Source organism: Anguilla anguilla, chromosome 3 (assembly GCF_013347855.1).
Source record: "Anguilla anguilla isolate fAngAng1 chromosome 3, fAngAng1.pri, whole genome shotgun sequence".
Taxonomy (NCBI): domain Eukaryota; kingdom Metazoa; phylum Chordata; class Actinopteri; order Anguilliformes; family Anguillidae; genus Anguilla; species Anguilla anguilla.
Genome location: NC_049203.1, coordinates 11,843,215 through 11,858,611, shown reverse-complemented (window position 1 = coordinate 11,858,611; position 15,397 = coordinate 11,843,215). Strand labels below are relative to the sequence as shown.

The 15,397-nt window shown below is 41.4% G+C and overlaps 2 protein-coding genes across 4 annotated transcripts; one reads left to right on the top strand and one right to left on the bottom strand.

The window, feature by feature from the left end:
• Positions 1-90: 90 nt before the first annotated feature.
• Positions 91-10,252, bottom strand: dnajc4 (DnaJ (Hsp40) homolog, subfamily C, member 4). Of its 3 annotated transcripts, none has more exons than XM_035411779.1 (7): positions 9,516-10,246; positions 7,467-7,604; positions 6,970-7,060; positions 5,152-5,300; positions 4,711-4,878; positions 2,292-2,378; positions 91-1,754 (listed from the first exon to the last, which is right to left on the bottom strand). In XM_035411779.1, the coding sequence occupies exons 2-7, from the start codon at positions 7,556-7,558 to the stop codon at positions 1,658-1,660; spliced, it is 684 nt and encodes a 227-aa protein (XP_035267670.1). In that variant the 5' UTR covers positions 7,559-7,604; positions 9,516-10,246; the 3' UTR covers positions 91-1,657. The 3 variants fall into 3 exon arrangements, with proteins under 3 accessions (XP_035267670.1, XP_035267671.1, XP_035267672.1); XM_035411780.1 differs by having other exon boundaries at positions 9,527-10,246; XM_035411781.1 differs by lacking the exon at positions 91-1,754 and having other exon boundaries at positions 2,288-2,378; positions 9,516-10,252.
• A 167-nt stretch (positions 10,253-10,419) lies between these two features.
• Positions 10,420-14,789, top strand: nudt22 (nudix (nucleoside diphosphate linked moiety X)-type motif 22). Its single transcript, XM_035411777.1, has 7 exons — positions 10,420-10,568; positions 11,792-11,928; positions 12,208-13,012; positions 13,582-13,689; positions 13,792-13,889; positions 13,998-14,091; positions 14,366-14,789. Exons 2-7 carry the CDS (start codon positions 11,843-11,845, stop codon positions 14,486-14,488), a joined length of 1,314 nt encoding a protein of 437 aa, XP_035267668.1. The 5' UTR covers positions 10,420-10,568; positions 11,792-11,842; the 3' UTR covers positions 14,489-14,789.
• Positions 14,790-15,397: the final 608 nt, after the last annotated feature.

Sequence of the window (15,397 nt, the reverse complement as noted above, 5' to 3'; positions counted from 1 at the left end):
CGCCAGGTTGTCGACATAGTTTCTCTCCTCCCACCGTTTAAAGAGGTAAACACTTCTTCAACATAACACACCTCCAAAACAACAAATATGACCTGGTGATTAAACAGTATTTATTTACAAATTGTTGCACACATGGGCGAAAAAGTTACACTACCACAATTACAATGTTGCAACAAGTGACGCAACCCATCCCCCCTTCTTCACCATCATTGAAAACATACAGAAGTGAGATTATTAAAGTATTTAAAACATCATTGCAAAATTGTAATCTTGGCTTCTGGGCCCTTCTCTGTTCAAATTCCAACGTGATGAGGTAACAAGTTTAGGTAAGGTCAAGTTAACAGTTTACAGTGTCCACGACAGGCCTTCTTGAGAGCTCAAAACAGAGGAATGACATTGAGTACACTTTTTTTCTCAAATAAACAGGGACTCAAAACTAAATGTAATAGTGGGAGACTTAGACAGATTTGATTTAACATACTAGGTCAAGTGAGGATATGAACTCAAAGGTACTTCTTTCGACAGTTTCCCCCCTTTATTACATATGCTGTAAATGGAAACATTCAAAAACCAAAGTGACAAAGATCACCGCATTTGGCTCCGCATCACCGCATTAGATCACAGTAAAAACGTTTCATAGGAACCCAAGAACAGTCGTCTTTGGCTGTCATTCATGCGCTTATCACGAAAAGCAGCTAAAATGTCAGATGGTGTAAATGTTAGTGCTAATAAAGTAATTAAGGCTAGAAGCTGGCATGAAAACCAGAAACAGATATGGCCCTCGTTGCCCACCTCTACCTTGTAATCTGACATCAAGATGACCCATAAAATTCAGCGAGGATATGGGTGAGCAGCATCCGGTGGGGTGGTGTGCATCCAACCAATTATTCTGGCTTCATTCTCTAAACAACCCTTTGACGCAGGCCTGGTTCTCTCCTACACTGGACCACAGTAAATTGTGTAGTCTGCAGCTCATGCCTTATCAAAAGGCATTATATTAAATAAATGACCGGGCCTTAAATCCTGAACCAGATCGGCCCTTTTTGTGTACCCCTGAGGATGCATTACACAATGAAGGCTGCATAATTCCCAGTAAGTGCCATTCCTACGTCAGCAAAGACATTACGGAAAACAGCTGGCTGTTGGTTCAGCCTTTCTTTCCAATTAAAGAAAGCTAAGACCCAGCCAAAATATACACTAAAAACAATTGCATGCTCTTGACAAACTGATTTTTAAAAATTGTTTTCGTACCTCTTCTATTACCATCACAAGAGTTGGAAAAATCAACCACTCGTCTCAGAATACTTTTCCATCACCCGTACTGTGCCTGTAACACTGGCAATGAGTTTACTTCAGAGGCATCTTATTTATGGAGATACATTTTATGGGATCAATCAATCAGTCTCTCTGCATTTCCTGCTCTCAAGCACCTGTCCCTTTTTCTACCATTTAAGAGGCTAAAAAAACCTCGTTTTCACACGCTCAATCGCTCACTCGACGATTTCACGCAAAGTCTAAATAATGGATAGCCGGCCCCATCCCACCCACGCCCCTTCCTCCCAGCACACGCTTACTCGTCATCACCCTTAATAATACCTGTACTTTTCCTTCACGGTCCTCCGTGTGCTGCACATTCTCACCATGTCTGCCCCTGCCTTTACTTGTCATTCCTATCATTGCGCAGTTTGTACTTTTCGAGAAATTCTGCATGTTTCTGCCTTAGAATCTCTGTCTGCTTTTTGAAACCATTTGCCCTGCAAATCACAGAGAGAGAAACAGAACACAAACTTACCAACAAGAAATATATTTCATATGAGTCAGTGAGATGGAATTGATTATATTTTCATGCATTTAACATGGTTTCACTGTCAGTATGACACGGAAAGGCACATTTGGTTCATTTTCCACGCAAAATAAGTATGTATTATGTATAACAGATTGAAGAGATAGATTGCTATATTTATACTCAAAACATCTGAAAATACAACGTACATCACTCAAAAAACCCATATTCAGAAAATGGGTAATAATAATACACAACCTGCACTGCACTGAAATAATGTATGTTTTACACAGTCAATAGGTCAAAACTCATATTAGATGGTAAAACATAGTGCTGGAGAGCAATGGGAGATAAAACTGTATGTTTGTCTATATGTCTGCTCACAATGCGTGGATTAGCTTCAAATCCACAAATCCTGTTTGCCTGAATGTGTGTAAGTGTATTAGTTACATAATTTAAGTGGTGCTTGTGTTTACGCTGTATATCGGTATATACATCGGTGCCTTACCTGGCTCGTTCTTTAGACTCATTGTAAATCTCTGTGATCACTCTGTCCTTTTCATCCATGAAGTTATTGTGGACTTCTTCAAGTTTCCTGTACACAAGATAGGAATCACACACAAAAAAACAAACATGGCGTCATAAGTTCAAGTTCACCATTTTATCCACACATGCATACGTACCCACACACATATGCACACACACAGACGCGCGTGCATGTGTACACACACACAAATACGCACACGCACACACATGCATACACACGGACACACACACGCTCGTACACGAACGAGAATGCCCAAATGAAAACGTGGTAGTCTGGACGGGAAGTCAAGGTCAAAAAGTCAAAAAAGGCAGCATCTCCTGCCTCTTTCCCAAAACACATTCATTCGCCCCTTCATCATAATGTTCCCATCACTGACAGCAAATGGAGTGAGTGCCTCCGTTTATTTTCTCCCATATAACTTTAATGCAGCCCCTGCTTTCACATGCTGGATAAAATCCATATCAATGAGCTCCCCACTGTTATTCAGTGGCTGGTAATAAAAAAAACTAGGCATGTCTGGAAAATCTAAAAATATTTTATAATGACAAACACTGACATTTCTCTCAAGATTTTACTGAGCCGTCGCAAGATATTAGTTTGTTATTAAATCCACTATGTGAAACAAAGGGGTGCATGTCAGTCCTCTTGCTAATGCTCTTTATAAGCAAAGTAATCCAGTCTTTATCCAGTCTTTATCCATTTGAAATAATATGGTGATTCATACATGAGCAAATATTGATAATGCTATCAATCTCATGCAAGCAAAAGAACACACAGGCACACAAGAAAACAAACACACACACACACGCACATCTACAAGTAAACAATGTTCATTGGGTACAAAGCAAAGAACAGAACAAAAAACACTTAGAATCTATTCAAAAGCGCACATTAGATTTGTTTTTTTAAAACGCAAGAGCAATGTTTCTACCTCAAAAAGAGAACTGAGCCAGTCATGCAGTGCATGGTAATTAAGAGCTTCCCCCGCTGTGATACAAGGATAAAGCATCTCTAAAGTGTACACAGGTACCTTTTGTTCAAAACTCTTTTAACACTGTAGCTTATTGATAGTATTACTTCAACGTTACATTCAATAAATGCAATGTTACTGCACAAATTTTGTATTTATGAGCAGCAGAGAACAAAGTACTTACATAGTTTGCAAACTCATACATAACGACTAGATGAAAGGGCACTAATTATTGAAATAATCTGGCCCCAAAACAAAATCTTATCTCACTTATTATATTATTACACCACTTGAAATGACTTTTTAAAAATCATTTGCTTCCTCTCCTGAAATAACTGAAAACAGCAGGTGAAAATATACACGCGGTTTAGATAAATAACGCCAATGCAACCGGGCAATGTGTAAAAACAGCCATTATCTAATAATAATAAGCCAGTCAGCCTGTCCCGCTCAGGCCAGCCTGCTGACACCTGCGTTCAAACCTCACAAGGACGCACGAGTGCCAGAGTACTAAACCAGGAGCACAGAAGATAAAATTTACAGTTTGTTGCTAGGACAAAAATGCACACACAATGGCATCTGTGTGGTGAGTCGTGGTTTGTGTTGGGAGGCAACCTTGGTGAATGAACGTTTGGCTGGATTCAGGAGTGGCGTGAGAACAGCCGACGTATATAAAAATACATGACCTTAACTGAAACACAAGAAAGACATCTCACAATTTTTGTTGAACTGCCACTGTTTGTTGCCTGCATTTATACGTACTGCACATCGATGCACATGCACATATGAATGGACCACTGCATGCATGCACTATATTTGCAGACTTGTGTGCAGAGTGTTTAATGTGTCAATAGCTAGTTGCTTCAGATGCTGCAGTAAGCAGCACTGGTTAAAAGGAACAGTGCTTGTCTGGATGTAAAGTGTGGAAGCCTTCAACTGGTAAGCCAATATTCCAGTCTGGCATTAAACTTTATTCATCCATTAATTCATTCATTTATACATCTGTTGCCCAGACAGGGGGGGTGTACTTATCCAGTTCCCACCCTAGATTGGAGTGTTCAATCATCTGCAACCGCGGCTACATTTGTGCGTGAACCCCACTGCCAATTCACAAGAGTGTAGACATCCACAGCTCCCCCCTGAAACACAAGGTCTCACAACCTGCCTTCTTTCCGACTATGTCCTCCCATACCTTGGGTGACGCAATTGCCAACTGCATGTTGCCCTATGGCCACAGTCGGCACTGGCACAGTCTGGATTCGAACCAAGACACGGGGCTCACCCATGCACCACAGTGCGCCGCCTTAACCAGATGAGCCATCCAGCAGCCTGAGCATGAAACCCTTAAACCATAAAGAAGCCCTAATTCTAAGTTCAATGGTTGTGCATACCAGTCTGATTTGCATTTACCTGAAACCAAGGTAGTGGAATACCAGGCTTGCCACCATGGCCACCAGGCAGTAGCCAACCAGGCGCAAGTTCAGTTTCTTCTTCTTCCTCAGCTGCTCCGCGGTGTACTCCTGAGGCGCGGCATGGCGAAACTGCTCCCAGTACTGTGAACTTTCCGCAGACTCCGGTCTGCGACAGAGAAAACAACAGAGTGGACAGCTCACTGGTAGAAGCACTGCTGTTGCAGAGCAAGCAATGCAGAGAAAGGTGCTTATATGGTAAGGAGAGAAACCAACTGTTGCTAAGTTAAAACTCCAGCACAAACAAGGCAAATGACTTGGGTGAAATCTGAAAAGAGGACTGCAGACAGAACGTAGCACGCACACAAAAACTAAGACGGGACATAATGACTACTGCCTTCACCACATAGTCTTTGCCCATCGCATGAAGGCTCTCCCTCACCTGAACGCCTGCCCAACGTGGTATGGCCGCTGCAGACGCAGATCGTACTCCTTCCTGGAGCCCTCGCGGCTCAGCACTCTGTAGGCCTCGCTCAGGGCCACAAACTGGCTGTGGAGGCCCGGGTTACTCAGGTCACTGTCAGGATGCAGCTGCAGCAGAAGAACAGTGCAGCTGGTAAGATGAAAAGCTGCAGTGTTTCTCCTGCCCATGGATGACCGTGAACAGCGTACACGACCGTAATACTATAAAGAACAATTACAGCGGTAGGCAGAACAGAACTAAGGGTCTAATGTGTATAGCAATACAAAAGCAAAGGAAAATAATGTATGTCGGCAAATCAAATAAAAGAGAGTTAATGTGACATACTGCAGACTTCCACACGGAACACATAGTACTTCCATTTTATAACATCAAAGTCAGTGGCCAGAATCAAGAGAAGATGTAACAGCGATCCGTATGTCGGGAGATCAGAGGTGCTCGCCTGAATAAACGGATTATAAAACCCACACACCATTAATCACAACGGTATCAAACGGAAGTGAGTAGATGTAATTACAGAACTGTTAAATAAATTACTTTAGTTCTTTTATATTTACTTTTGGGGCCTAAATCTAAACGGTTCACCATTTGTGCAAACACTGAAAATTGTGCAGTGTTTGTAGTAAAACACCATGAATAAAAGCAGTAAAACAGAGCTAAAGTGCAAGTAGATACAGTGATTAAAAGATAAAGAGAAAAATAAATACTGCTACAAGTAGAGACTTCATGAATAGACAGTTTGGTAGACTGCCAGCCAGACACAGGCCGTGAGACATAGAGGTAGATGGACAAGCAGTGAGTAAAACACACTGATAAGCTCAGTGTAGTGAGTCACTGTTGAAGAAAAAAAATACTGCGCAATATGTCTGTCAAACCTTCAAACAAGAACTCTCCTGCACCCTCTCCTTCAATCCCCGCTCGCCCCATCTCCTGCTCCCTCTAAGGGCTTTATCTCAAAGTCTCCATCGGCACCATCCATAAGGGACAAGTCGCCCCTATCCCGCACCCCTCTGCCTCGCCGCAGACACGCCACAGCGCACACACTCCCTTCTGGGGCACACACCCTTGTTCCCTGACGCTTCGCACATACTGACATACGGTGTGCACAAGCAGCTATTTCTGCTTTGCCTGACCGGAAAATATGTATATACCAATACAACACATAAAAAGGGTCACTGGCATAGATCATATGTTGTGTTTTTATGGTTTTATATTGTATATAGTATATTTGTCTGCTGTTGTGTTTATATTCTATGGTATTGTTATTTGTGTCTGTGTACTTGCACCCTCGTGGCCAGGTCGTCACTGTAAAAGAGAATGTGTTCTCAATGACCTATCTGGTTAAGTAAAGGTAATGTAATGTAATGCAATAGAAAGGAGTCACATACACATAAAGACTTGAAAAAAAATGATGTGTATGTGTGTGTGTGTGTATATATATATATATATATATATATATATATTTACACACTGCAATACTATACAAGATTACCCTCTAGTGGACAAATAGCACTCCAGCAACCACACGTTGCCATATATTTTCGCTGTCTTTTTCCAGTCAATACTGGTCCCTTAAAATTTTCAGCCACAGGTAACCTCTTTGTTCCATGTAAAATGGCTCTATGCCTTACCATCAAAAAAATAAAAAATAAATAAATAACATTTCCTTGGTAACTGCAGTCAAGGGACAGCAGAAATCTTTTCCACAATTATATTGCATTTCATGCTGGTAAATGACAAAAAAAAAAACATGTTTGAGGTATATGTTAAAGATTGTACCTTTTTGGATTTGTTAAAAAATGCATTCTTAATTTCTTCCAACGAAGCATCAGGCTTTACTCCCAAGAGTTCATAGTAATTCTCACCAGATCTGCAAACAAATAAGCAAAGGAGTCCATAAAGGTACACTACACATATTGCATAATCAAAAGACAAGTCTATGAATGACCTACGCCAGTCATAAAACAGTCTGACACTATGTCCTTATTAACATTAGTAATGCTACTCATGTTCACTCCTGAGTACATGCCATTACAGATCAATCAGCAGCAAATATGATTTTATTGCTTTCTGCATTCAAATGTTATTCAGTGAGTGGTTAAGATGCTCTGCTGTGCTGATCAGCATCACAGTAGTTTCCATGACTCTACAAAGTATCCACAGGTCTTACAATTATCTAGACAATTTCAACCACAAAAACACACGCACACAAATGATGCATGTCCACCCTCGTGTTTGAAAATCCATCTTCTCAAAAATCTCATACAACCGTATACCTGTATACAGCACTGAGAGAGAGCAAGCGAAGTCCACTTCTATAGCGCCACAGGCATCTCCGACAGAGGAGCATGTGCGCTTTCAACTGCATGATGGGATATGGAGGCACCTCAGACCCAGGTTACAGGATCCTGGACCTGAACAGAGCAGAGATCCACACACTGAAAGGCTAAAGTGGAAAATGAAGAAATGGAGAGAAATATCTGGAGGAAAACGAGTGAATCTTGATGTGAACTAAAAATGGAAACGTGAAAGTGAAGGGTTCAGGTGGTCCTGTAATATGGGTTTGAGTGCACTCACACCCTTAGATGGCAAAATTGAGATTAATCGTCATTGACCAGCCAAAGACATACCACCATGTATTATGATCCAGCTATACAGCTCAAGCTCAACAGGTGTAGGCTTGGTTACAATTTGGACGGGAGACCTGGGAAAACTAAGTTGTTGGTGGGCCAGTAGGGGACAACGTTGAGAATATAATGCCCCAGTATAAAGGAGATTTCTGTGCTGCAGGAGATGCTGTCATTTGGATGATATGTATAACAAGGTCCTGACTCACAGTGGTCATTTAAGTCAAGATCCAATTGAACTTATTGCTATAAGTACTGGCTGAACAATACAGACATATGTGTAACAAATTGGTGTTTCCACTTTTTTCACTAATTGTACAGCCAATACCCACGTGTGATTCTCTAAAACAAACACTGACATCTATAAACAAGATACTGTAACAAAAGCACATCAAAATTTTAATCTTTTCATTTTTTATATTGCATGAAAAATAATGTATGTTCAGAATGCACTGTTATACAAATACAATCCATACAACCCACTTGCAAAGCCTTGTGTAAACACAGAACATTTTCCACAGTATGTCTGATACATGTGCCAGTGGATTCATAAAAGATACAGGCTACACTTTTCTGCATATGGCTAAGATTTCAGCATAATTCTTTAAACAGAGACATGGCACTGGTACAAAACATGTATACAAATGCACTACTTAATGTTTGCATCATTTATTGTGAAATAAAATATAATTGCAATATAAAAACACTGCATATTATATTTAGGCTTATACTGAGTAGGTTTGTCTATATTTGAGATTTAATTTATCTAAATAAACAATTTATCAAAGGGTAACCGTACGCAGCGCATATTTTACTTACGAAACAACTAAAAACTACACTGAAAAGATATTTGAAGAAAACAGCAGGAAGCTGGTCCAGTCGAACAGCCTTGACATGTCCCACGTACAAGATGTGTGCTTAAAAACATAACTGTGAGCCAAGTATGGTCAGTGTTATACACAAGCTCTAAACATATTGATTCCTGTGAGAGAATTCAGTTTGTTTACCACAGTTGGGAAGGGGTAATGGTAATACCGTAAACTAAATGTTAGCCATACCAACTCACACAGCCTGTATTCATAATTAACTTTATTATTATTTGTTGTTATGAGCGTGAGACACCCTGACTGCTTACGTCCACATTTACTTTATCAACGTTACGTCCCGTTTTAAAACATTGTGCAAATAAACTATAAATAGGCTACTTGTCTCGATTAATACAGCATTACAATCACTGGAAACTACGAAATGTATACAAAAACCCAGTAGCCATAGCAAAGTTGAGTTATTTACGCTAGTGAAACCACGATCACACGCAAATTGGCAGATTCTAGACAGATAACATAACTAGGAGGCTAAATAGCCAACAAGGTACATTTAGCGAAATGCATGATTTTCTGGTTCCGTTCAATCAGTGGCTCTCATCGTCCCCTAACAAAAATCCTACGAGCTGTACAGCAAGCTTTACGTTCCCCCGAAACAAGCGGCAAAACACGGAACAAACCAGCCACAAAGGGGGGCGTGATCAAGTCAGGAAATTGCCAGGCTGTAGCACTAGAGCCGTCATTTCAACAGGCCGAGACACCTTAAATATCCAAACAAACTATTGCAAGCTTTCTGACACATAATTACAAAGTATCATATTTTTAAAGTTACAAATATATTGAAGTGACAACGTTAAAGGTATGCAATACTCACTTATTGCGTATCGTGCGGTTGTTGCATAAGTGTCACTGAGACAGAACTAAGTTACGTAGCCTGTACACAACTGCACGTTTTCCGTTCGGCGTTTAAACCCATTGGCTACGAACAAGACAGCTGCTGAGTGCGCTAGTTTATTTTCACGTGATAACGATGTGATATGACAATGGTAGACCTACATAAAGGGGCTCGACATTTCTAATGACTTTGAAGATACAATTCCACGGTTAGAGGTTTTGTCCGGATCAGCACATTGTGTGCACTTCGTCGAAACCGATGTTTTGTCAATTAGCACTTGTATTAGGCCATTTCCTTGAGATCATATTCAAATGGAGTGTTTTATTATAAATTTAACTAGCCTACTGTAAACTGTGTTGGAAATGTGCTCAACTGTAAGTCATTGTTAAATTAATTCGCATGTAATTTATTGATACGTGCGAAGAGCTTTCAGTCATTTCACCAATACGACTATTGGTTTTCTCTTACCATCTAAAATGAAAAAACGCGTGGTTAGCAAATTTGTTACTGACGATATGTTTTTGTTCAAATAACCATCTATTTTACTTTACTTCACTAATTGTTGCTGACTAGTAATATTTAACACTCGTTGAAATACAAAAAGTGGTAGCCACAGACAACCCTTAAACTGCTTTCCTTGCGTTATGAAAAAAACTTTTCACATTCGGTTTTAACGCGCCGCTGAGGACAGGATGACATAGGGGTAGCCTATTAAGTTTTTAAATATTTAATAATGTAATTCATATATTTCAAATGTATCATTCCACCTATCAAGATAGCCATATAGCGATTTCTCTACAGCCACAGAGTTTGATATAATAATAATAATAATAATAATAATAATAATAATAATAATAATAATAATAATAATAATGTCACGCCTGTCGTTATAAAGAGGCTAGCGATTGAATAAAAAATTTGGGTTAGCCAATAGGAAAGCGTATTCGTATTACTTCCGTCTTCCGCGTCAGGACGTAACCACTACCAACACTCCTGTCAAGACGACGAAGCAAAGGGCTGAAGATGCTTTAGGTAAGTCTTCATTGCAATTGTTTCAGTCTATTTGCGGCGTGTTTAGCCACCTGACCACCAGCTACGTACAATATTCAAATACAGGGCTGCCAAAGTCAGAGGTTCTTTTGGTTCTGAGTTTAGTCAGTACGTCGTTAGACTACACGTAAACTAGCCTGCTGTGTAGCTAACATTAGCGGCAGACGCTATAGTCCAACCCTCAATTGTTCGTCTTAGTTGCTAAATTACTTGAAAGCATGAACGTAGACTACACGTAATCTTGGACACTCAATACTGTGCTTACTCATTCCTAATAGGGTGACATAAAAATGACAACGTGTTTCATCGTGGCTAAAGTAGCTAGTTGTTATAACTCTAGCTACGTCTCCAGAGGTAACAAGTGGACAGCTTTTCTACATTTTTGTTACTTTTCCTATAACTGAGGGTACGCCTTCAATAGCAACACGTGGACAGACCATAGGCTTTTCTACATTGTTGTTCTTGAATATACATTGTTTGAAAGGATGACAACATCACTGGTGTATGTGTGCACACCCTGTCTTCTGCGCGCTGGTAGCTCCACACCTTTGTTTGTCTCTTGTTAACTTGCGCATTTAGAAAAGGCTTTGACGAGTACCTTTCGTGCACACCCAGGTAGGCTAAGTAGTTGTGCAAAACCAAACACGCCTTAAAATTTCAGTTACACCCCTTGATGTAATCCATTCCTGTTTTATTGCTGGACTGAGGAAGGTCCTTAATGCAGGTCTTGTTGGATGGTCGCCTTAGTAACAGCTTCATAGGCTACTGATCGAGTGAACGATACTTGGTAATAATATTTGAAAAAGTAAAGGAGATCCAAAGCAGTGAAACAAATGTGCTGAACCGACCCATCTGAACGCTTTCGCGTGACCTTTTTGGCAAAACAGTTTGTACATTAGTGGAACTAAGGGTGTATAATGGCAATGCTATTTAAAATGTAGTTGTGAGCAAATGTATGAGCTGTAACAAAGTGTTCATATCAATGTTAAAATGGCAAATTAAAAGAACAAATCTGAACTGAGAACATTTAAAATTTAAAATGTAATGCAATTAAAATCAGTAATTTGTCTATTTACAACCTGGTTACAGGATTCTAAAGCCTAGTTAAAGGAGCATTGTGTATATGGTGTATTTATGGACTGTGTTCTGCAAAGTAAAAATACCCTCAAAATAAAATGTGATCTATTTTGGCATGTGCATAACAGAGGGCAGCCAGGAGGAGGACGCATACGAGAAAGTGTGGTACAGCCTGCTCGATGGATCCAGAGGCATCTGTACTGCTGGACTGCTCACCCTGGAAGGGCCTGAGGGAAGCTCAGGTGGAAGTGGAGCTTTCAGCCAGGTGAAGCCTCCACAGTCGCAACAACGAGATGTTGCACATCGAACTCACCATTACTGATCGTAGTAATGTCTTAAGTGTGAGAAGTGTGAAGTCCAGATGCTTGCATCCCATAGTTATAAGCTCAGTGGCATCTCCAGCACGCATGCCAAGTGCAAACGAGAGTCATCAGTTATGTTTTATGTCACCTGGTGTCCGGTCCACAAGCTGTCTTCAGGATCTTACCGTGAATGCGACTTGTAAATGGATGCACTTCTCTCTCTCTCTCACTGTAATTTTCAGGTATAACCGTAAGAACGTGGCAGAGGTTGAACAATACATCGAGGAAGTGTGGACAGAGAGGGTGACCCAGGATCCCTGGCTCTTCAATGGAGCCAAGTTCAGACTCTTCTCTGCTAGACTGACACCTCATCTCACCTGCAATGACATCCAAGGAGCAGGAGATGCACACCGGGAGGGGTTTAGTGTGAAGCAAGAAAGCAGGATAGGGGCTGGTGACGGTGATTCAGTGGCCTTGTCTCCCACCGCAAAAGGCAGGAAAGTGGATTGGAGGAGAGGTGACACAAGAGAACAGAGTGGGGCAACCAAACAGACCAACGAGGGGCAAAATAACATGGAGAGAGTCAGTGAGAATGGCGAAATGTTGGAGCGAGAGAGAGGTGTATGCACTCCACAAGAAATACAGTGCACTCAGAAAGACACAGGGTCACGTGTAGACTCGGAGAAACACGCACTACACCCCCAAAACAAAGGAACGAGTTATTCCAACTGCCACAACGACAAGCTGGCGACGTGCCCACAGGCACAGAGAGGAACGGAGAGAGCAGAACACGCCCGCCTGATCCTGCAGCTCGGCCTCACCTGTTACAAAGACTTCCTGGGCACCAACTGGTCCAGGGGGGTGGGGGCCCTCATGAGGCGCGGGGCGGCCGAGTTTGGGGACCCGCACGCCCTCCTGGCCCAGCCGCTGGGGGTGGGAGGGGTGCTGCGGACCGCAGACGGCCTGCTCGTGCTGCTCAGGAGGAGCCAGAGGGTGGCGGAGGCAGCGGGGCTCCTGGATATACCCGGGGGTCACCCTGAACCCAAGGTGAGCAAAAGGAGAGCAAAGGGCTGAGATGTGGAAGACTGGGGCTGTGGAATGCTGTATCGATTGAGCAAATGTGCCAACAGCAAATTTAAAACATTTAGATAACACTGATGAATGGAAAGTGGGATTTAGTAATTATTAACATTTGTGCTTTTATTAAGTGCAGCGTGAGCTGTAAATGTGGTTCCAGGACAATGCAATATGTCTGATAGTACAGTAATGTACCATGGTAATTGTGGTATAATGATTAATTATGTCATATAATTAGAAACCAGTGTGTGATACACATACCTCACAGTATTACATTAAGGACATGGTTCAAAACTGTTGATATAAAAGGACTGATTAACTAGGAAAATCCATTCCATTGTTATTTTCAGTTTGGATAAAGCCACTGAATGCTTCACTTGACAGCCTCAGTGTATAGCTGTTACAGACACTGGGTATGAATGTACATGGCAATAAGTAGTGTGAGTTAAAGAACTGTGCAGTTCTGGAAATGAAGAGGATTGTAAAGGAGCAGTTTTCCGTCCCGTACACTGTGTCTGATGCGTTGGCTCCTCTCTCAGGCTGTGTGCCAGGGGGTGAGTGAGGACAGCATCCAGGTGGAGCAGCTGACGGAAAGCGCCGTGGTCAGGGAGCTCTTCTCCTCCATTTGTATGGAGATCAGGGACGAGGTGGGGTTCTCTCTCTCTCTGGAATTTGTGTGCACAAGTCATACATACATGCCCACGTCCCTGTCTTAACGCTGAACCTGGACCTCCCCCCACCATCTGCAGGTGAACATTCCCCTTAGTACGCTAAGCGAGCCGGTCCTGTTGGGAATCGCCCTCAATCACACCAGCGCGGGTCGACCCAGCGCCGAGTTCTACATCAGGTACCGGCCCTGTGGGATCCCGTCACATCACGAATGTGCTAGCTGCTTAACATTAGCCTATTACAGCTCTGTACAGCATGGCTCTGACTCACAGTTCTTTGTTGCTAGTTGCTCTCTGTCCTCTGAAGAGGTGAAGAAGTTCTATTGGCAGGGAGGCCCTGAGGCCCACGAATCTACTGACATTGTTTTTCTGAGCGAAGAGGTAAGGAGAGGAGATCATACGCCACTTACTTTATTAGTACATGTTTAATGGATTTTTAAATTATATGGCAACAGTTGCAGTTCCATTGTTTGGCCAAACTTATGTTTATTTGCTGACAATATTTTTCACCAAATATGGATGAATGGCGATCAGAAAAGCCGAAACGATTTAATTTTCTAGGATGGAAGAATATACAGTAGTGCTAGTCGTGTAAGCGTCTGGAAATTAAGCGATCGGTTTCACAAATAAATGCGTTTGTGTGCTTCCGCCGAAGGAAATGATGCAGCTGGATGATTGCGCCCCCTTGTGGAAGGAGCTGTGCCCCTCGGCCAAGGGAGCAGTGATGCTGTACCGGCTCGTGTTGCCAGACATACTGAATGTTTCCACCGACAAGTGAACGAATGGATTTGATTGATAAAATATCTGTAAAAGCCAAAATACCAGGACATTAGTATTTTATGTCAAAATTTGAGCGATTACATTTAAACACCAGCACAAGCAAGTGGTGGCTCAATGAAAAGGATATGTTTAATAGCCACTTAAGGAAGTTACCCCAAGCAGCCAAAAAAGAAACAGCATCTAACTTACAGACAGTATGAAACAATTATAAAATACATTCAGTACATTTAAAAAATATATTTTTAAGTACATTATTTAGAAGATAAGATTGATTTTAATAAACTTATTTTTTGAATGTGTGCTTTCTTGTGTGATTGATGTAGGCAAGCAAGGATGATACATGGGAAACACAGCATTTGCCCCTATCCTATAAAAACCACACTGTTAGCGAACACTTTTGAAAACAATGCATGCATTTTGTAATGGTATCTTAATAATACTAATTTACTTGTGATTTTACCCTTTTAAGTTTAAGAATGCTCTTCTGTAATTCGCTAGAGGTGAGGGGCAAACGCAGAGGCACCAATCAGGTGTGCAGGTAGGTTCAGACCATTTAGGCCTGGTGGTCCAATGAAAATGGCAAGATTTGTAGTGATTATCACAGAGGAGATATCTCTGGACATGTGCTGAACATCTCTTCAGACCCATACTCTTAAATTTAGGAGACAAATTAACGTTGACATCAAGCAATTCTATGACACCTAAAACCAAGCAACTATATTTTGAAAATAATGGCTTGGAAATTTTTTGAAAAGGCGAAAAAAATATAGTTTGATTAACATTTTATATGCCCGGAGTACATTATAGGTTTCACGTCAGTGTTCTTGGGATAAACGTCTGCCTTGAATTCTTATGGGCTGTTTCAATTAATCAGCTGCACTTTGCATAAAACTCCAAGTTTCGCTTT

Bases quoted from the DNA above. Each gene is read 5' to 3' on its own strand.
- dnajc4 (XM_035411779.1), bottom strand. From the start codon at position 7,558: ATGCAGTTGAAAGCGCACATGCTCCTCTGTCGGAGATGCCTGTGGCGC. The intron at 5,301-6,969 runs GTACAATCTTTA...CTTCTGCTGCAG, and splicing joins TTTTTAACAAATCCAAAAAG to CTGCATCCTGACAGTGACCT. The intron at 2,379-4,710 runs GTAAATGCAAAT...TCTTGTGTACAG, and splicing joins TTCCACTACCTTGGTTTCAG to GAAACTTGAAGAAGTCCACA.
- nudt22 (XM_035411777.1), top strand. From the start codon at position 11,843: ATGGATCCAGAGGCATCTGTACTGCTGGACTGCTCACCCTGGAAGGGC. The intron at 11,929-12,207 runs GTGAAGCCTCCA...TGTAATTTTCAG, and splicing joins GAAGTGGAGCTTTCAGCCAG to GTATAACCGTAAGAACGTGG. The intron at 13,890-13,997 runs GTACCGGCCCTG...CTTTGTTGCTAG, and splicing joins AGCGCCGAGTTCTACATCAG to TTGCTCTCTGTCCTCTGAAG.